The sequence below is a fragment of the Giraffa tippelskirchi genome, chromosome 4 (genome assembly GCF_054371585.1).
Source record: "Giraffa tippelskirchi isolate mGirTip1 chromosome 4, T2T-mGirTip1v1.2.pri, whole genome shotgun sequence".
Lineage (NCBI taxonomy): Eukaryota > Metazoa > Chordata > Mammalia > Artiodactyla > Giraffidae > Giraffa > Giraffa tippelskirchi.
Window position 1 is genome coordinate 54,613,548 of NC_137278.1, and position 21,062 is coordinate 54,634,609.

General features: G+C 53.0%; 1 protein-coding gene, 1 long non-coding RNA gene and 1 pseudogene across 8 annotated transcripts in view; 1 reads left to right on the forward strand and 2 right to left on the reverse strand.

Moving 5' to 3' along the window:
- Positions 1–1,498: 1,498 nt before the first annotated feature.
- On the reverse strand, positions 1,499–1,947 carry LOC145545604 (small ribosomal subunit protein eS19 pseudogene; annotated as a pseudogene).
- A 3,079-nt stretch (positions 1,948–5,026) lies between these two features.
- POLR1A (RNA polymerase I subunit A) overlaps positions 5,027–21,062 on the reverse strand; it is an 80,404-nt gene continuing 64,368 nt past the window's right edge. For 4 of the 7 annotated variants that reach the window (XM_081592821.1, XM_081592822.1, XM_081592820.1 and 1 more), the window contains 10 exons: positions 18,717–18,884; positions 17,558–17,693; positions 16,932–17,089; positions 12,023–12,149; positions 10,175–10,285; positions 9,259–9,555; positions 8,409–8,609; positions 7,064–7,181; positions 6,417–6,581; positions 5,027–6,040 (listed from right to left, as the gene is read on the reverse strand). In XM_081592821.1, the coding sequence (XP_081448947.1) occupies positions 5,940–6,040; positions 6,417–6,581; positions 7,064–7,181; positions 8,409–8,609; positions 9,259–9,555; positions 10,175–10,285; positions 12,023–12,149; positions 16,932–17,089; positions 17,558–17,693; positions 18,717–18,884 (1,582 nt within the window). In that variant the 3' untranslated portion in view covers positions 5,027–5,939. Of the gene's footprint in view, positions 6,041–6,416; positions 6,582–7,063; positions 7,182–8,408; positions 8,610–9,254; positions 9,556–10,174; positions 10,286–12,022; positions 12,150–16,931; positions 17,090–17,557; positions 17,694–18,716; positions 18,885–21,062 lie in introns of all 7 variants that reach the window. The other 3 variants (XR_014082743.1, XR_014082742.1, XR_014082744.1) reach the window with 1 other exon arrangement.
- Positions 17,409–19,581, forward strand: LOC145546327 (uncharacterized). Its single transcript, XR_014082755.1, has 4 exons — positions 17,409–18,197; positions 18,299–18,450; positions 18,673–18,969; positions 19,428–19,581. It is a non-coding gene; the product is annotated as an uncharacterized LOC145546327 (long non-coding RNA).

A 21,062-nucleotide genomic window follows, 5' to 3' on the forward strand; every position in this document is an offset into this window, starting at 1 on the left:
TAAGTGTATCCTGACAGTCCCTCACAAGGGAGAACTTGCTTTGTCAATCTCTGTACCTCAGAAGATATGCAGCTGTCCTAACTAGAGTCTAGGCGTGAGCACAGCCCTGTGAGGCCAGCAGTGAATCTCCTTAACCACAACGTGGTGAGTTCTTGGTTTGTATAATCTCATTTGGGCTTCCTTGGTGGCTCAGACTGTAAACAATCTGCCTGCAGTGTAGGAGACCCAAGTTTGATCCTTGGGTTGGGAAGATCCACTGGAGAAGAGAATGGCTGCCCACTCCAGTGTTCTTGCCTGAAAAATTTCATGGACAGAAGAGGAGCCTGGCGAGCTACAGTCCACTGGGTGGCAAAGAGTCGACTAACATTTTCACTTTTCATTATCTCATTCATTTAATCTGGGTAGGGGGGAAAGTAATGCAGCTGACAAAAGGATATCTATTAATATAGCTGTAAGAAATCAGAGTCCTTTAAAATCGACAGTAAAGGTCAATGGAAACCAACCAATAGGAAATGGGCAAACAATACAAATAGACAATTCTCACAATGCAAATCAGACTAGCCAATACAGGTGTGAAAAAATCCTCAGAATTATGATATGGGAATTGCAAACTAAAGTAACAATGAGATACTGTTGTTTACCTCTCAGAGTAGCTAACATTTAAATGATTCCATTTTGTAAAAGAAACAATGTTATCCCCTGACACCCACACCCCCACCCTCACCCCCATACATGTGTATGTGGCAGGGTTTCTCAGCTCTGGCACCACTGACATTCGGGGCCAGAAAATTTTATTTATTTATTTATTTGGCTGTGCTGAGTCTTCATTGCTGCGCATGGGCTTTCTCTAGTTACAGTGATTGAGTGCTTCTCTGTAGTTGTGCAGGCTTCTCATTGCAGTGGCTTCTCTCTTTGCTGAGCATGAGCTCTAGGGCCAACCAGCTTCAGTGGTTGCAGCACATGGGCTCTAGTTCTGGCACAGGCTTAGTTGCCCTGCAGCACATGGAATCTTCCTGGACCAGGGATCAAACCCATGTCTCCTCCATCGGCAGGTGGGTTTTTAACCACTGGACCACCAGGGAAGTCCGGTTTTTCTTTTTATGAATGAAGCAGTTTATTAATCCAGTATCATTTGTTGCAATATTTTTTTTTTAATGTGGATTATTTTTAATTTATTGAAGTTTTTACAACATTGCTTCTGCTTTATGTTTTGGTTTTTTTTGGCCCGGAGGCTCCCTGACCAGGGATCCAACCTACACCCCCTGCATTTGAAGGCGAAGTCCTAACCACTGAGCAGCCAGGGAAGTCCCTGTTGTAATGCTTCACGTTGGCAGCTGCCACTTGTCTTCCCAGGTGGTGCTAGTGGTAAAGAACCCACCTGCCAAAGCAGGAGACGCAAGACACAGGTTTGATCCCTAGGTCGGGAAGATTCCCTGCAGGAAGGCACGGCAACCCACTACATACTCTTGCCTGGTGAATTCCATGGACAGAGAGGAGGCTAGTGGGCTACACAGTTCATAGGGTCACAAAGAGTCAGACACAACTGAAGCCGCTTTGCACTCACATAAGCCACCTGTCTGGCAATTCTGTCCAGATCTCTCTGTCCTGGACGTGTCCATTTGCAGCTCCCGTCTTGGTCCTTTTCCACCATTTTCAGGCCCTCCAGGGCTAGGAGGACCTGGCAGGCTCTGCTCTTGCTGCTGAAGTGGTCAGGCAGTGTTTCTCTGACACTCTCTAGAGATGTTGGTCATGGAGCCATGTCGGCACCACCTGGGAAGTACAGATGCTGTGCTAAGGAAGCAGCTCGTGTGTAGAACCACAGGGAGCGAGCTCTTTATGCTCGAAGAGCCTGACAGCGTCCACTTTGCAGCTTCCTGGACTTTGTAAGGCTGCCAGGGCTCTGATGCACTCCGGCTGGTTCACATCTTTTACGGTAACTCCAGGCATGTTGGGGCCTCTGCATTGCCACCGAGGGGAATGTGCTCACGGGCTCAGTCGTGTCTGACTCTTTGTGACCCCATGGACTCTTTGTGACCCCACAGACCTTTGCGACCTCATTGACTTTTAGGACCCCATGGACTGTAGCCCGCCAGGCTCCTCTGTCCATGGGATTCTCCTGGCAAGAATACTGGAGTGGGTTGCCATTTCGTCCTCCAGAGGATCTTCCCCACCCAGGGATTGAACCTGAGTCTCCTGCATTGGCAGGGGGGATTCTTCACTGAGCCACCAGGGAAGCCCGCCAGCAAGCAGAAAGTGGGGGTAATTCTTTACTGTCCTTGGATTGTAGACTACGTAGCAGCATTTCAGGCCCCAACCTACTAGATAACAGTAGCACCCCCTGCTCTCCAGCTGTGATGACCAAAGATGACATGGCCAAATGTCCAGGGGGCAAAACTGTCCCCCACTCCCACTTAAAAAACCACTTGCTATATAGGTAAACATTTATAGCTGCATGTGCTTTTATGAACATTGATTTAATCACTGTTTTACAGATAAGGAAACCGAGGAACAGAGAGGCCAGCTGAGGTCCCCAGATTCCAGGAGTCCGATTTCACAGCTCTTTCTTGCCTGAAATGCAGCCATGCTGCTCAGCTCCACTCTTGAGGTTTGACTGGTTCAATATACCAGCCCCTCAAGTTCATGCTTCCAGGCAAGAACCACAGATCAGAGAAGACCCGAGGCCCGTGGTTTCTGGCTGGCTTGGCTCCCTGAGATAATAGTGCTGGGCGGCCAGTGTGGAAAGTAGTGGTCAGTGGATGCCTGACCTCTGAGCAGGGTTGACTGCCACTTGCAAAGAAAAACCTGGGGGGCTGAACCATAGAGGGAGAACATAGGGGAACTGGGGTGGGAGTGGGTGCATGAGGAGGGTGGTGATGACTGGACTGCTGGTTCTTTCTCATTTCCCTCCCTTCTGGCTTCTGGTCACCTGAGTGCCTCCTCACTGTTCCTTCCCACTCTGGCTTCTCCCCAAAGCCAGCTGCATGGGTGAGGGCCTCACCCCGAGTGGCAGGGGAGGGCAGGGTGCATGTTCATGCAATGCCTCGTGACTTCCTCAGCCTCTGGCTGGGTCACACAGTCTGAATTTCCCATGTGCTTATCAGTTTGGGGCCCTAGACCCTGAGCTCTGTGAAAGCAGGGCCTGTGTACTTCCCATATCTTTGGGAGCCTGGTGCAGTGGGCATCAAGATTGTATGTGTGCAGGAATTCCCTGGCGGTCCAGTGGTTAGGACACTGAGCTTTCACTGCAGGGGGCATGGGTTTGATCCCTGAATAGGGAGCTAAGATCCTGCATGCCGGCACGCAGTCAGAAAAATAAAATAAACAGCTGCTTTAGTTGTGTCCAACTCTTTGGACCCTATGGACTGTAGCCTTCCAGGCTCCTCTGCCCTTAGAATTCTCCAGGCAGGAATACTGGAGTGGGTCGCCATTTCCTCCTCCAGGAGATCTTCTTGACTCAGGGATTGAACCTGAGTCTCCTGCATTGGCAGGCAGATTCTTTACTGCTGAGCCACTGGGGAAGCTTGCCACCTCTTTCTAAAAAAAAAAAAGATACCCATGGAAAAATCGTACATCAAAATTTTAAAAAAAAAGATTGGGTGAGTGCAGAATGAAGGAAAGAGGGGGAAAGAGGGGCAACTGCTTAAGCGCTGAGCAGCTCCAGGGACACCCAAGCCCAGCCCAGGTGAGCTGAGGTGCTCAGCCCTGTTCCCGGGTACCAGGTTCTGGCCTCTCCTTGGGGCTGTGAACAAACCAGAGCTGTCTGAACTCAACAGAGCTCTTGATTAGCTCTCCAGGGAGGAGCGAGGAGCTGCTTAAAGAACTCAAGGCACGATTCTCTTTCAGTAATTCAAGCTTAGCTTTTTAAATGGGAACTTCTCAGAGCTGCTTCTAGAAACACTTTGCTGGTCATGTCCCCTCCTCCTGCCCCTGCAGGAGCCCTGCTGCTAAGAACTTGTAAGTTGAGCGAGCAGGTGCCCTGATGTGCTGGGCTGGGAGGCAGCTACGAACCTCTCACTTTCTGGCCAGAAGCATCACCAACTCTGTTTGCTGAGGCTCCAGGTAGAGACAATCAAGGCGTCCTTTGAACCACACTGTGTTCTTGGCACCATGAGAGCTTTATCTCATATACACACACACACACACACACACACACACACACACACACACCTGCTTCTTTAGGACAGGTATCAGACCTTAAGATCTTTATGGGGAAATCAGGTGTCTGACTCACATAGAGAAGTCAATTAACCAATTAGAGGGGATGCTGGCTATGACTTGGCACAACCCAGAGCTTATTTTAATAAGTTGGCGATTCTCAACCCTGCTCATATTAGATTCATGCTTGTTGCTCAGTGGTAAAGAATCTGCCTGCCAAAGCAAGAGACTCGGGTTCGATCCCTGAGTCAGGAAGATCCCCCTGGAGAAGGAAATGGCAGCCCACTCCAGTATTCCTGCCTGGGAAATCCCATGGACAGAGGAACATGGTAGTCCACAGGGTCGCAAAGAGTCGGACATGACCAAGCACACACGCATGTGGGGTATGCAGGATCTTAGTTCCCCGACCAGGGAATGAACCCGCGGCCCCTGCAGTGGAAGCGTAGCATCCTAACCACTGGATCGTCAGGGAAATCCCAGGGGAGTCCTGTTTCTGCCAGGTTTCCTCTGCTGCTGGTGCAGGACACACAGGCTGAATCTGGTCATCATGTGTCTGGAGAGAGCAGCGTGGTCATTCTTCTCAGAAGAGGCCTCCCCCACCAGCCCAGCCATTGCTCCTTCCCACCGGCTTCTGCTCCCCTGGCCTCAGGGCTAGAAGCTGGTTGTGGAAGGGGGACACCGCAGGGACTGGCTGGGGTCAGAGGGGGAGGCTGCCAAGGCTGAGCTCTCCTTCCACACCCTCTGCCAAAAAAACAGGAAGAGGAACCTGAGCTGTGACTGCGCTGAGTAGTTCCAGTCCTGGGCTCTCAAATCACAACGCAGAAACCATAAACCAAAGAGCCAAGAAGAACACAACCAAAAGCCTGAAGTCTTTTCCATGTTTCTCCTCCCGATGGCTGGTTCCAGTGATGTTTATTACTCAGCCTGAGTTGGAATAACATTAGACAAAAATAGAAACAGCCTCTGGTTCTACAAAGCGTGGGTCTCAGTCCTCTGACTTTTCTGTCCATGCCAGGGCCCCATGCTGCTGGTACCAGAGGTCAAGGGAGCCTGGATGACCCCGGATGGGGCACAGCCTACAGAGAGACAGAGGCCTCAGTGCTGGATTGAGAGCAGAGATAGGGAAGGACAGCCAGGCAACTCAATCCAACAGTGCAGCCCGGCTGGGGATTCAGGGTTTCAGGTGGGGGTGAGCTGCTGGGGCCCCAGAGAGGCCTGCCCCAGGCTCAGGGCTGATCTGACCGGCTGGGGTGCGAAGCCACATGCCCCAGGCATAGAAAGTGGGTGGGGAGAGGTCTCTACCATCCTATGCTTGGTCCAGAGAGAGCCTCAGGAGTGACTCTTACGGAACTCTGTCCCCAGGGGCTAGTGCAGCCAGCAGAAGCATGCCAAGAGGCAGCAGTGTTCTGCCTGTTGTGAGCCCCCAGGAAGCCTGCATACAGTCACTGGCTGCTCACAGCACTGAGACCTAACCTCCCTACCCTGGGGGTGTCTGGGGGTTCCACCTCCGAGGTGTCCTTCAGCACAGAGGGAGGACTGGCCACTTCAGCCAGGGGTGGGGGGTCTGGGAGATATCTGGTAAGGACTTCATTCACATCCTGAGATGGGAAGGGGTGAGGATGAGCAACTCATCCACTTCCCAGGTGATCTCAGTCCAGCTCAAAGGCCAGCTGCTCTTTGGACCCCCAAAGTCACTGCCAGGCCCTGCGCCATCACTGTGAACTGCTCAGGACTCTGGTCTCCCAGTTCCCTCCTGTGACGGGTGGGCGGGTGCGCAGGGGGCACTATCTTAGTGGCTGCTTGAGCTCGAAGAGGCCGGTCCCACCCTTGACGACCTTCCCGACCACGAGGCAGGCTGATGGGGACCTCAGTTCGTCATGGGATCCTGGGAGACACAAGAGCGCTTGTGAGGTGTAGCTGGGGGTGATGGGAGGGGAAGAGACGGGTGTGGGGGGCACTCAGCAAGAGGCTTGGTGGTTAGGGCACCTCCAGGGCCATGAGGGTAGTCCTGAAGCTTGCAGCCTGGTGGGAATGAGGCAGCATTGCTTCTGCATTTTGAAGAGAGGAAAACCCTCCCCTCTCCTCCAAAAGGCAGACGCAGCCTTCCAGTCTGGTGCCCACCCACCAGCACTTCCTGTAGTGACAGCCCAGGCTCTCCCCGACGTGCAAGGCTGTGGAAGGGTACCTGAGGGATGAGCCTTGTCTGCCCAGAACAGATTCAGGCGGGGATGGGGAAGGCCAAGGACGTGCCCACAACTGACCCATGAGGGTGGCCTGCTTCAGAAACTGGAAGCTGGTCTCAAACGTCATCTGCTGCAGCGGCGAGGAGTTTGACCGGATCCCAAAGCGGTTCAGTGGCTTGTAAACGCCCTCGAAGCACATGTAATCAGCCACCAGGGAGAGGTGGCGGGGGTCAACGGCGATGCCTGTCATAGGGGTGGCAACAGCAGGATGGGGGTTCAGCAGGGAAGAGGGGATGGGGAGGGAGGGAGCAGCGTCACCTAACCCCAGGGCTCCCCTCAACCCAGCTCCGTTACCTACTCACTCAGCTCTCTGACCCGACCTCGGTGGGCAGCCCTGTGTCCCCGGGCATCACGACTGCATCTAGCAGAGTGGGGAGAAGCCTTGCAGGACACGAGCCATTACGGCACTGTGTGTCTTTGGGAACTGAAATCCTGAAGACAAGGTGAGGAAGATACTCTCCCTCTGAGGCCAAGATCAGAAACGTGCTGGGGGTGGGGACGCCTTGGGGACAGGACTGACAAGACTGCTACACAAGGGACCCTTCTTTATGGTGGCCCTGAGGGTCCGCCGTGGGCTCCACCCTCACTGCACCCATATTTCAGCTCCTTGAAGATCTAGACCGGCACCCCGGGGCCTCCTGCCTGCCACCCGCATCCCCTCTCACCGTATACGGCGAACACGTCCTTGATCTCCTTTTCGATCACGCGCAGTGCGGCCTCAATGCCGTACGTGCTGGCCATGGCGTGGATGTCGTTGGAATAGAGACGGCGCAGATCTAGGACCTGGGGGAGGCGGGAGGGGTCGGCGTGGCCAGCCTTGCCTTCTGCTCCCTCCCGCGGAAATGTCCCACCCCCGGGGCCTCGCTGCCTCCTCGGCTGGCGCACCGGGGTGCAACTGATGACAAATTGGGTGTGAGGCGGCCCAGGACTAGCCTAAGGAACAGCGTGAGCGAAGCAGCCGACAGCACGCTGGCTGGGCCCAGGGTCTCTCTCACCATCAGCCAGGGCTGGGAGACGATTCCCTACCCACTTCAGAGTCAGGAACAAAGGTGCTTGTTTGTATAACAGAGAGACCTGTTTTCCAAGGGTGGAGGCTCTGCTGGTAGGTGAGGCAAGTTCCCTGGCAGAGATTCAATTTTCTTCCCCGGGCACGGGGGTCTGCCAGGCCTCACCAGGGGCCTGAAGCTCCAATTCAGCCATCCCGGGCGGGACTCACTGTGGCTGTGTGCTAGGGCATGTCACCCCCACAGGAGACAGCAGAGACCCCGGCGGGTCACCTGGCCTTGTTAAGACAAATCCCATGGGCATAACTTGAGCACGCCCTGTCAGTGGCTGACGCTGGGGAGGCCTGAGCACTTCTTGCTCTGGCCTCTGGGGAAGTAGCTGGTGAAAGGCTCCAGGCAGAGGGGGGCGTGTGCGGGGCAATGCCATGGTAGGATGTGTGTGAGGCTGGAGGGCCCTGCCAGCTTAGTGCAGATGAGGGAAGAGTGGGCTGGAATGCAGTGGGGAAAACTTGTGCCTGGGGGTTGAGAGCACCTCAGAAGGTTCTGGGAGATAAAGTGAACTGGGGGGAAGCAAGGGAGAGCTCAGAGGAAAGGGTGGGTGTGCTTGGGAAGCAGGGGGAACGGGATACATAGGACTCTGCCGGGTGTGGGGGCCTGGGGCCCCCTTCACCAGATAAACTGAGCAGCTCCCCAGCCAGCAGTCAGGATAACTATTTCTTACAAGTCTATGTTCGGAGGTTTCAATTTCAAAGAAAAGAAACTGCACCGCAAATTAATTTGGGAAACTCTGGGTTCAGCAAAGTTAAGCAGGTTTCGTTCTGCAAATCTTAACCAGGCTCATGTGCACTGCAGATCCCCAAGAGGTGGCCTGGGCTGCAGACTTGGTTTGGGGACCCTGGGTTAGAAGCGTGAATAGCCCAGGAAGGGCCAGGACAGAGTGGCTGGAGCCTGAGCTGGCGTGAGGACCCATTTGCAGGACAGCAGGCGACCCTGAAAAGACACACACCTCGGCGTACTTGAACAGCTCCGGGAGGTTGATGCCTTCTGTGTTTAAGACAAGCTCCTTCTCGTTCTTACTGTTGGTGGTCTCATTCAGGAGGCACCTTGTGATACCCTTGGTTGCATAGATGACGGCTCCTTGGGCCAAGGACGCTACCAGGGAGCTCATGTCAAAGTTGACCTTCATGAGAGGGAGCTTCAGTGTCACCTGCAAAAGGAAGGAGAGCTGAGCCAGAAGACAGGGCTGCCCCAGCCCCACCCCACTCAGGGTCCCTGAGAGACCCCCCAGAGCCCCACTGGGGCAAGCCGGGCTTGGCACGTGAACATGGGCTGACTTAATGACCACATGGCAGCTATGTCCGGTTCCACAGACTGAGGTGAAAACGGCAGAGTACCATTTCCACAGATGTCGTTGGTGAAAATCACCCCCACTCAACATTACCTTTGATATCCTTTCAATGACCACAAAGCGTAACACACATCCCTCTGTACGTGTAATCCTGGTCAATGACTCGTATCTGTGCTACCATTTACGAATCACTGAACTGGATCAAAGGAAAGGACTAAAGCCAGTGTATGTGCAGACGTCTAGGCATCCAGACCAGCGAGCCTTCCAGAGACACTGCAATCCTGGAAGTGATGACCAGGCAGAAAAGCGGTGTGAGGAATGCAGTGTCTGCTGGCCTCTGTGATGTGTGTCAACATGTGGGTTGTACTGAGGCCTGAAGTTCCCACGTGATAGTACCTACAGGACCTGATGGCTCAAACCCCCACATGCTGTTACTGGAAAGTCAGAGTGAGTAGGCCCAGGAGGGGGCTGTGATCTGGGGTTGACTGACCCCCTCATGGGCACTGACCTGGCACCACAGGCCGCCCTGTGTGTCGTACTGGTAGTCCTCGATGAACGGGTGGCACTCGCGCACTGCCCGTACCCGGCGCTCCACCACCTCGGCCCCCTGGGGCTCCTGGCTTCGGGGGCGCTTCTGTGGCTGTGTCAGTGGGGCGCTGGGGAGCGAGTTCTCCTCGGGGACCCAGCCTCCTTCCTCCTGCTCCTGCTGAGCGCCTTCTTTGAAGCTGGTCCCTTCCTCCTGAACATCTTCGTCCTCCTTCTCCTCTTCCTCCTTCTCCTCCTCCTCCTCGCTGTCGTAGTCGACCTGGCAGGGACGGAGTGCAGGCCACGTCACTTGGGCCCGACCAGCGACCTGAACTTGACCTTGCAGAACAAATGCCACCCCACTCCCCCAATGCCTGGAAGAGCTCTCACCTGCTGGCCGACCCCAGCCCCACTGGCTCTATCAGCCTGGCCTCTGCCCTCTGTTTGTCTCCTGGGGATGCCAGCCCCTCAGTCCCAGGGCCCCCTCCTCGGAGCTGTGTGCCCCCCCTCTAGCTCTCACCCGGGAGCCCCACTGGCCCCTCCACACCACCCTCTGTCCTGGCAGTAATCGTGGTGGTAAAGGACTGAAAGGGGGAAGGAGAAGGACGCATTTTCCCGGTAAAGACAGAAGGTGGCCTGACTTTCCCTCCCCGAAGGCCTCGGGGTCCCCCAATTTGATTCAGGTACAGGCCCAGCCAGTCCTGAAGGCAGCCCTGGGCCGGCTCCTGCCTACTAGCCACCCCATAAACACCGCCTTCTCCATCGAGTGGTTGTACTGGGCAGGCTGGTTTTGCTTCAAGGTTCCCTATGGTTCCAGCGTGATGCAGAGGCATATCCTTACGAACTGGGGGGAGCCCTCAGGTGTGACAGAGGTGTCACCTCGGCCAAAGGCCCCTCACCTCCTCCTCTTGTTTTTCCTTGCGTTTGGCATCCGAGGCGTCAGCATCTCCCTCCTCAGCTTCAGCGTCCACAATGTGCCCCTCCACTTCCTCGTCGTCCTCCTGCTCTCCCTGGGGTTCCGGAATAAGGAAGAGAAAGATGAGCTCTAACACCATGTGCCTGGTGAATTCATCTATCCATGCACCAAACTGGTCACCCATCCACCTGCCTGTCTCTTTACTCAGCCATCTAGCCGCCCACCTGCCTCTCACCCATCCATTCATCACACAGTACCTACCACCTTCTCAATTCCATCTACATCCCTTCCACCCACCTACTCACCCTTGGATTCCATACTTCCTTCTCTTCAGCCTAAATCTTTACGTGTACCACTCATAAAACTTTGTATTAAGAAGGAAAAAAAGGTGCCAAGGCTTTCCAAGTCATTAAAAGAAGATGGTGCTAATACTGTTCTAAGTATTTATGTTATAGGTGGAGATGAAAAGAAAGAATTACCTTGGCATTTTAGAAACTAAATATTTATTCCTTTCTCCTGACCCTGGCACCTAGTTCTTTATGATCTCCTTCTGGGTGATTTAAGAATTAAGACTGGGCAGGCTTCCAAAGACATTCCAATTGGTAGGCTCCAGGGCAGAAGACCTGGCATTCTGTCTAGGCCGGACTCTCATTTTAGGGATGAGGAGACAAGCCCAGAGAGAGGAGGTGTCATAGCTGAAATCAAGGAGCTGGAAAAGGATGGGACCAGTCTTCATTGCACCCCTGTCCAAGCAGAGAACAGCCAACTGTTGGCTCAGACAAGACCCAAGGAGCTGGCCCCACACTGCCTCTGTGTCTCTGGGCAGATGTATATATGTATGTCTTAGTGGTTCAGTTGTGTCCAACTCTTTGCAACCCCATGGACTGTAGCCTGCCAGGCTCCTCTCTCTATGGAATTTTCCAGGCAAGAATACTGGAGAGGGTTGCCATTCCCTTCTCCAGGGGATCTTCCTGACCCAGATAAGGTATCATCATTCTTGGATTATTCTGACTCCAATGGCTTCCCTCTGGCTCCTTCCTTTTCCATCACTGGAGCCCAGCTTCCCTGCTTCAGAATGCCTCTCCGGTCCTGCCCAGTACTCTGTGAGTCTCAGTTCATCTGGCCTAGGTAAGTCAAAGGCAGAGCCAATGAAAACAGATAAAAAACTTCCAAAAGTTTAGTAGGTATCATTACTCTGAGTCTATCCTCAGGATAAAAAAAATTACCTACAGAGGAGAGGGGGCCCTGAGAGCAGACAGATGGATGAGCTGGGGCCAGCACTCAAGAGTGAGGCAGGCCATGCTGCCAGTGGCAGCTCCCCTCTGTGGCCCTCCACACCCAAGAAGGAAACACTGCTCCTCAGCTCTCAGAGCAGCAGATAAATCCTCAGGTAAGGGACTGCCCTGGTGGTCCAGCGGTTAAGACTCTATGTTTCCAATGCAGGGTGCACAGGTTCAATCCCTGGTCAGGGAACTAAGACCCCACATGCTATGTGGCCACACACACACACACCCCCCCCACATGCTATGTCGCCACACACACCCCACATGCTATGTGGCCACACAGACACACACACAGACACACACACAGACACACATAGACACACAGACACACACAGACACAGACACATACACACACACACACACACACACACACTCACACCAAGGTAAGCAGAGAGAGGGGCCAACTCTAGGAAGGGGTGCAAAGAGCACTGAAAACAGTCACAGAGCCATACCAGGAGAGCAGACTCAATGAATGGCCACCCTAAGGGAGTCTCAGCCTTGGACCTCCCTGTGATGGTACCCAAGGGGCCCCCGGGGGACTCGCTCACCCGACTCCTCTCTGACTCGCCAGCATTGTCTAGATCCCGCTGAGTGGCTCTCCGCGTGTTCACACTTCTGAAAGCCGATGCTTTACTGTTCTTCTTCCTGATGGCTTCCATCAGAATTTTAAAGAATCTAAAATGAGAGGAAAGCCCCGCAGCCCCATTCAGTACCAGCATCTCCACTCTTTCTTCACTGCGGGGATAAGATGCTCTAAGGACTTCAACCACGTGCAGTGATGTTGGGGACTGATCCAGGAGACAGAGACCCTGCCTCTCCTGTCAGCTCATTTTGTCCCCTCTTGCTGTTTGGGGTGGGGGGCATATGGCGCATCAGAATGGCAGGGCTGAAAGCGTGCTCCACCATTCACAGGGGGCATGGCTTGGATCACTGTCAATGGTCTCTTGAGCCATTTTCAGTGGGTGTGGCCTCGATCACCACCGATGATCTCAGGAACTTTACCTCTCTTGTCTAGAAAGTGTGGGTATCACGCAATCTTACTTTAGGGATCAGAAACATGTCTGACCTGATCCCACGTCCGCCAATACCTGTCATGGGGCCTGGTAGGCTGGCTGCTCAGTAAGAGACAGTTGTTGGTGCTGCTTGAGGCCATCTAACTGGTACAGCAGGGCCTGCAGTAGGAGGGGCATCCAGGCTGGGACCAGGGCTCCCTCCAGCCCACCTACTGCATCTCCAGGAAGTGTTGGGGCTGACAACTTCTGTCTCTTTGGTGTGGGAGCCCCGACAATTTGATGAGAGAACTAAGATGTGGAAGAGCTTATCAGAATCTCCAAGGCAGTGATAATGTAATTTGTGGTAGCAAATCATGTCGACAGATTGTGGTGGTTGTTGTTTAGTTGCTCAGTCCTGTCCAACTCTTTTGAGACCCCATGGACTGTATAGCCCACCATGCTCCTTTGTCCATAGGATTTCCAGGCAAGAATACTGGAGTAGGTTGCCATTTCCTTCTCCAGGGGATCTTCCCGACCCACGGGTTCAATTGGCAGGTGAATTCTTAACCATTGAGCCACCAGGGAAGCCCACTGACAGGTTAGAACCAAGGGAATTTAGAAGGACTAACATGAGGCAGAAACAGCCCAGCAGGCCTTTCTTGGCCCCTTCCTCTTGGGTTATCTATTCGTCACCCACCCTGTCTCCTGTTCCCTGCTCCTTTGCTCATATATCCTCTTGCCTGTCTTCTGAGTCAGGCTATAACAACACACCAAATGGACTGCTTTTAATTATATAAACTATCAGTTCCTCATCTGCCCAGCCAGCCAGCCTGTGTTCTCTGAGCATCTGTGATGTGCCTGCCATGTGCCACCCTGGGGGGCAAAGCCAGGATGAAAAGACAGGCACTCAGCACCTTAAACTGGAGGAGTGAGCAGGTCATGTGTTTACCATTTTGTTCAGTAAAAGCAACAGACTGCTACTCTCCTTCCCAGTTTTTCCCCCTAACTTTTTAAAGCTGTACATGGTTTTGGCTGAGGTTTCTGCCTTTGGAAGGCTCCTTACCCACTGATCCAGGAAAAAGCCTAGTCACCAGGCAGGAGGAACAGAACGAGAGGGCCAGATAGGGAGATGCCCGGCTTGACTTTAGAAAGATATAATCAACTGGGAAGAGAGGGAGGAATAGATGGTTCTGAAAGGGCAGGTTCAGGTCTCCGCTCTGCCAGAGTCTGGAGAGACTTACGAGGGCCTTGACTTCATCTGCAACTGTGGGGACCACTCCCGCCACACGCCCAGAGTCAGGGAACCGGAGGCCCACAGTGATCACTTTGTGAAGGTCGTGCCATCTGTCAGAATGTGACAACTGAGGTAGAGCCGGACGGGGGCAGAAGTGGAGAAACCTCCCTCTCACATGAATTAATTACCACAGGGAACATGACTCTTGGCTGTTTCCGAAGGTGCCTGCCAACAGCTCCATCATCTGCCATGTGCAGGGTCAGGCTCACAGAAGCCAACCTGGTGTGACACAGCTGGGGACCGGAGGTCGGAACTCACCCCCTGCCTCTGAGCTCATTATCCTTCCCACCTCACAGCCCCAGTCTGCCTTCTGAAACATTTACACACACACCCAAAGGGATGGGCGCCAGGAGGAATATTTAGGGGAGCTTCAAAGCTTATTTGTCCCCATTAGGGAAGCACCTCATGTGTTTCTATCTTTTTTCTCTCCCATTTACGGAAAAAAGAGTCTCATGAGGGACTTCCCTGGCAGTCCAGCAGTTGAGACTCCACGCTTCCACTGCAGGGGCTGCGGGTTCGATCTCCGCAGTTGGAGAACTAAGATCTTACAAGCCGTGCAGTGCAGTCAAGAAAATAAAGTCTCATGATTCAAAAGAAGAGAAGAAAGGGAGGGGAAAAGGGAAGAGGGACAGAAAAGAGGTGGAGAGAGATAAAAAAGGGGAGAAAGAGAAAGACAAAAGAAAAACCTTCTGGGGGTGTGTGTGGGGGGTGGTCACCCTTCTGAAGGCACATTCCCATCCTAGCGTGGTCTGCATGGAGCCTGCACGGGGCAGGCCTGGCAAAGGCAGCCCAACCACATGCCCCCTGATGCTGCTCCCTCGCTTGAGCCCTGCCTGCCCAAGCCACAGACTAGCTCCACCAAGGGCGAGGGCACACGGCTTTGTCTATCACAGCTTTTCAAGTGCCCTAGCCAAATGCAAAGTAGGAGCTGACTAAGTATTTCACCACCGAGAAGTCAGGGCTCTCCCTAACAAGAAGAAAATTTTAAACAGTGATGGATTTTCAATCCCCCAAATGAATATAAAGAGAAAGAACTCTGGACACAGCATGGTGCCCACCTCATGCGACTTACCAGCCTATACCTGAGATGCATGGAAATAGGGCCGATCAGCCTGCTCTCAGCAATTCTCAAGAGGCCACGTGATCCTAATTCCCGTTTCTCAGACAAGGGCTGCCTGGCCAGCACAAACACATGGCACGCTGGGAGAGATGTTCCTCCCAGTTAATTAATGAGCTGGCGTCTGGTCTCCTGCGACGTGACCCGGCACCCCGAGAGCACTCCTGACAGAATGAGCCTCTTCCACCCTGGTGAGGGGTGACGCACATGCTCCCCAGGGCCCGGCCCGCTCCCCCATCCAAAGGGCTGAGCTCACATCCAAGCTCATCTACTACACACCACCTGCTTAGTGGGGCCAGGCTGCAGCCAGCCTGAGTCTTCAGGTGAGAGGGAAGAAGAGGGCCTGGGCAAGACAGTCGCTCCCTCCTGGCCACAATTCCCTGGGACTTCTCCGCGAGTGGGCGGCACTCAGCAAATATTTGTGGGATCACTGTGTGGGTGGACATCCTGCCTCCACTCTGCCCTTGGTTCTTTGATTCTGAGTAGCATCAGAAGACCTGAGGGCTGTTCCAGACTGAAGACAGGGGCCAGGGGTCTGTGGCCAAATCCTGTTGACGTATGTAGTTGAGCCTCAATGGGCTTTTACAAAGATATGAATTAGCTGCCAATGCTTACAAATTAGAGACTAATTTATAAAAGTAAAAGCAAGCAAGGGCTTCCCAGGTGGCGCTAGTGGTAAAGAATCCACCTGCAATACAGAAGACATAATGAGACATGAGTTCGACCCCTGGGTTGCGAAGATCCCCTGGAGGAGGGCATGGCAACCCACTCCAGTATTCTTGCCTGGAGAATCCCCATGGACAGAGGATCCTGGTGGGCTACAGTCCATAGGGTCGCCAAGAGTCAGACATGACTGAAACGACTGAGCAAGCACACACGCCAAAAAAACACAACCAACCAAAGACAGGAAAAAAACGAGAAGTAGTTTTCTTATTACTTTTTTTGAATCAGAAGGTCTGGCCATCCTGGCCCACATGCCTGCCCTCTTGAGGCAGGTGATGTGCTCTCCAGCCGGCCAGGGGCTCCCAAATGCCTCACCAGCCTTCTTACCTGCCGACCCCGCAGCCATTTGAGTCTGCGCTCCACCATCCAGGGTCAGCTGGCAAGTAAGCAGTGCTTTGTTGGCTCTTGTTGGCTTGCACCAGCCCTGATATGAAACCCCCTTCCAAATCCTGGGCACTCAGCACTGTGGCCCTTGCTGTCCAGTGTCTAACAGTGACTTGAACTTGACAGAAAAATGGATGCTCGATCTCCCTACCAGAAGGGAACCAGATCGTCTCCATAAAAACGTGGAGGTAGAACCTCCCTGGTGGGTCAGTGGTAGAGAATCCACCTGCCAAGGCAGGAGACATGGGTTTGATCCCCGATCTGGGAAGATACCACGTCTCGGAGCAACTAAGCCCGTGTGCCACAACTATTGAGCCTGTGCTCTAGAGTCCAGGAGCCACAACTACTGAGCCCACACGCTGCAGTACTGAAGCCCAAGTGCTCTAGAGCCTGTGCTCCAAAACAAGAGAAGCCACTGCAATAAGAAGCCTCTGCACCACATCTAGAGAGTAACCCCCATTTGCCGCAACTAGACAAAAGGCCACGCCATGACAAGACCCAGCACAGCCAAAATAAATAAATAAATAAAATTATTTTAAAAAGCTGGAGGTTAATCCCAGTTATAGAACTATGTTTAAGAGCAGCATGTTGTTAGCACAGGGCTCCTTCCTGACAGAATATAAATGTATTAGGAACTACGTCATGTCAGAAATGAACACCACATGCTGGCCTGACACCACAGCACCATCACTCATAAAGTTCTGTGTCTCCAAATACGAGTAGATGAAACTCATGGGCCAGAGAGTAGGAGGCAGGCGGGGCAATGGAGTCATTCCCACAAGCCAGATGAAGCTGCAGGATCTCCTGCTTTCCTAAACACTTCCCTTGAACAAATCATCTGGGCAAGAGCTCTCAGGCCCTGGTAGTTCTGTGGCCAGGAGCCCTCGAGGTTGATGACAAAGTCATAAAATAAGAATCTGCCAAAGTCAAATGGCCTGAGTCCTGACCTGGTTTCCATGAAGTGTAAGATGTCCTCGGGCCTCATGCACTTCTCCTGCTGGTAGTACGCGTGCGGCAGGAACTGAAACCGCAGCTGGTATACCCGGAACTTGTTCTGTTTCTCCCCCATACAGAAGGACTCCTGGACATCAATTTTCTCCAACACCTAGAACCAGACAGATAGGACCCAGTGGGCCCCATGCCTGGGACTGAGCATAACAAGTGGGAAAACTGAGTTTGCAGGCACAGGGGCTGGGAACACAGGCCAAAGTTTCAAATGAGCGCTGCTGATGTAGATCCCTCCCAGGGTAGGGAGAGGGACCCCCATCCTGTAGGACACACCTCCTGAGAAGGGCCTGAGGCTGTGGGGGGAGGGCTCAAGCGGGCCTGGTAAGTTAACCCAGAATGTGTCTTTATTTGTAAGGCAGATAAGAATGCTGCAGAACCAGTGGTTACTTTTAAAGCTTCCTGACCCACCCCTGCTCAGTATCCGGCAGAGGAAGCCTGCCTCTCTCACTGGTGAAGTCTGAGCCCAGGGTCAGAAGAGTTGACAAAGGCCATTCTTCCCGGACGGGAGGATGGATGGAGGGGACACAGGAAAACGCCTGCAGCCGGGTCTGAGGGAGATCATTACCTCCCCAAGACACACTCTGGTGAGTTGCTTCTTCAGGCTTTTCACTTTCTTCAGCGCTTTCTTGGTATTGAACACAGGTACACTCATCATTGGTGTCTTGATGTTGGCGCTGGCCACCATGAGGATCTCCCGCAACCTGTCATGGAACAAGGGCACATCTGAGCCAAAGAGGCACCCGGAGTCTCTATTTTGCAAAGTCTTTCTCATCAACATGCTGGAGTTCTTTCAGGATCTGCAAGAGAACTTAGGATCTTGAGGGGGAAATACGCTGATCAGGGTGTCCCTGCTCTGCCCGTGTGTGACAGCAAGGGACTCTGCAGTCAGCTTCCTCCACTGAAGGAGGAGCCCCTCCTTGGGCTCCTCAAGGACAGGGCTGTGTCTTCTTGCTGACTGTCACCTGTGCCTCACTTACAGTGCTTACTCAGGGCTTACAGAACAAACAAGAGATGCAAGGAAGGGAACCAGTGTCTGCCGCGCTCCTACTGGGCACAAGGACCACGTCCAGGCCTCAGCCGTGGCTCAGTGAGCCAGCCTGGCCGGACTGCACTGCAGCCCCTGCCCTCCTCCTCCCCACAAACCCTGAAGCTGAGAAAGCTGAGGGTCCAGAGTCATTCAGCTAGAAAGCGGCCGGGCCAGGCAGGTGAGTGTGATCTCTGTTCTTTCCTCTTGCCCAGTAGCCAGCATCCTGCAGGGTGCACACTTTGACCTGAAGAGCCAGGGTCCCTCTGGATTCTGTTCTAGGTGATTGGTGCCCCCAGAGCTGGGCAACCAGATGGCCTGATCCCGGGAGCCTGCAGTTTCACAAGCATTCCAGGAAACTGGGATCCAGGAGTTGGTGGAGAGCTAAATGGAGATGCTGAGAGGCCTGGGCATGGATCCAAGTGCAGAAACCAGTTGGGCTCCAGAAATTCCAACCCTGACCCCCACCTCTGATGACCCTATCTCTCACTCACATATACATACTCTCAAAAATTCACACACACACACACACACACACACACACACCCCATACATTCATACACACATTCACTCTCACATTCATACACACACACACACACTCTCACTCACACACACACACACACTTTCACACTCTAATGAAATGCCCTCCTTCCCAGGAGCACGCTTGGACAGACCCAGCCCGCGTACCCTTGAAGCCCACCTCGGAATACCCAGGGTGACGTTCATCTCGCCTCTGCCGGCAAAGTGGAAGGTGTTCAGGGTCATCTGTGTGGAGGGCTCCCCGATGCTCTGGGCGGCCAGCAGGCCCACAGCCTCACCTGGGTCACATAGTGAGCGCTGCCACTTGAGCTGCAGCAGAGTCCTCAAACTGGAAACAAGTGGGGGGACATTAAGAGTCAGGGACACAGACACCACCTGCCTGTCACGAGCTGACGACAGACCCCATGAGCAGGGTGCGTGAACCTGCTACCTATCCCTCCTTCTGGGCTTGTTTTACCAGGCAAATCGTCCTTCTAAGCCTTAAATTCCTGCCAATGACCCCGAAATGTCCTAAATGATGCAGCACAAAGCCCAGCTGGGTGGCTGAAGCTCTGGATGTCCACGTTCAGACTGCTCACGTCTACCCAGAGAATGTCATGGAACCTGTGAACTCACTGTTCACATTTCCCTTGGCATTTAATTCTTTATTCCCCACTGGCTATGACAGCTTGGAGAGGGCTGAAACCTCCCTCTGTACAAACTAGGAGCGGTTCACGGAACAAGCATGGGGATATGGTGGGGTAGGTGGGAATAGGGCACTTATCTTCTTAATTAGTGCAAATGGCTATGGGCCACTTTGGAAGTATGCGTGCTATATGATTTTGTAAACTTTGTAACTTACTAATAACCCTTCTTCCTATTTTTAAAACAGCCACAGGAACGCTGTGTGACCCCAACACACAGGACAAGGAATTGACTCAATAAATCAAGACTAAATGGACATTATGTGTGAGTGCAGAGGGAAGTAATAAAACTACATTTCTATGCAAGTTCTTTTTATTAATAAAAATCAGACTTTTCACTAACCTGATGTGTATTCTCTCCCAACTACTTCAAATCAGTGAGGTTTGAGTGTATATCAGTATTCCTGACAGAAAAAACCTTCAAATACGCTGGGGTTGCCCCCAGAGCTTGGGGCTTGCTAACAGAGCCTCTGTGAGAGTCACGGAAGCACACTTGCCTCCCCATCTCGGCCCGCCGAACCCAAGTGATGCTCCCCGGGACTAAGCCTGCACCACTCCTGATGCAGCACAGTTGGAGGGAGGACCCATGTGGTCCTTCTGAAAGTAAATGGCAGCATCCTGAGCGGCAGGAAGGAAGGTGAAAGGGAATCAGGGCCTTGCTCTTTCAGGGAAAACCCAGTTGGCAGCTAAACCACAATCTACTTCATCTTCATACCTCTGAGGCCTGGCTGGAGAAACCAGTTCAAGGCATAAAAAGTGACAGCTGTCCCTCCACTCCAGGTCCTCCACCCAAGAGACTGTCTTTGCTCCTCCCCCGTCTCAGTCCCACTCCCTGGACCCTCAGACTCCCTGTGTATCTGGCAGGGTTTCATCAGGTGCAGGACAAGCAGCCAAGCTAGAGCAGATGATCTCCAGCTCTGCAGGCCAGGCTAAGAGAACTGAGCGGGAAGGACCCCCTGATGACTGGTCTGAGACCAGGGCCCCAGCAGACATTCCTTGGGGGCACATGTCACCTTTCAATTCACTCTGGCTCAGTGCTGGTCCATGCCTGGCTTCTCACTTGTCTTGTTAAGTCACTAGTCACTAAGTTGTGTCAGACTCTTTGCAACCCCATGGACTATAGCCTCCCAGGCTCCGCTGTCCAAGGAATTTTCCAGGCAAGAATACTGGAGTGGGCTGCCATTTCCTTCTCAGGCAGGTTCTTTACCACTGCACCACCTGGGAATAGGAAGCCCAAAATCTACTTCAAATGTAGTCAAAGATAGCAATGATCAAGGAGCCATTCATTAATTCCTTAACATTCTACTTTTAATCACTATAGTTATTTACATGAGCTTTGAGCAACAATATCACATTACACCATACTAAATTTACAGCTGACAACACTTTAAGTATTTTTCATATTAATTAATTTCTTTTCCCTGTTTTATTTTTCTGGGAACAAGTCCAAGCTGGGGACTCCATGTGGTCCTTCTTCCTCGAAGCTTTGAAACTCAAAGCTCAAAGGGTCACTGGAATCATTAGACCCAGCTCCTTACAAAAGGCTGAGATGTGGTGTCAAAGGACAAAGGATGATCTGTGCCAGGTTCCAGGGTTGGCAGCTGCTGACCAGACTCCCTGCTTCTCACTGAGCCACGCCTACCATCCCACACTCAAGAGAATGGTCACTATGTAAGCCTCCTCCCTCACAGAGCACTCTCCTCCATCTTGCCCCAGGTGGGGGATGCACTCCTGCCTAAGCTCTCATCCATCCCGCAGCCCTCAGGGCTTGCAAGGTGCCCTCTGTTTCACTTCCCTCCCTCCTACTGGAGCCTCAGACCCAG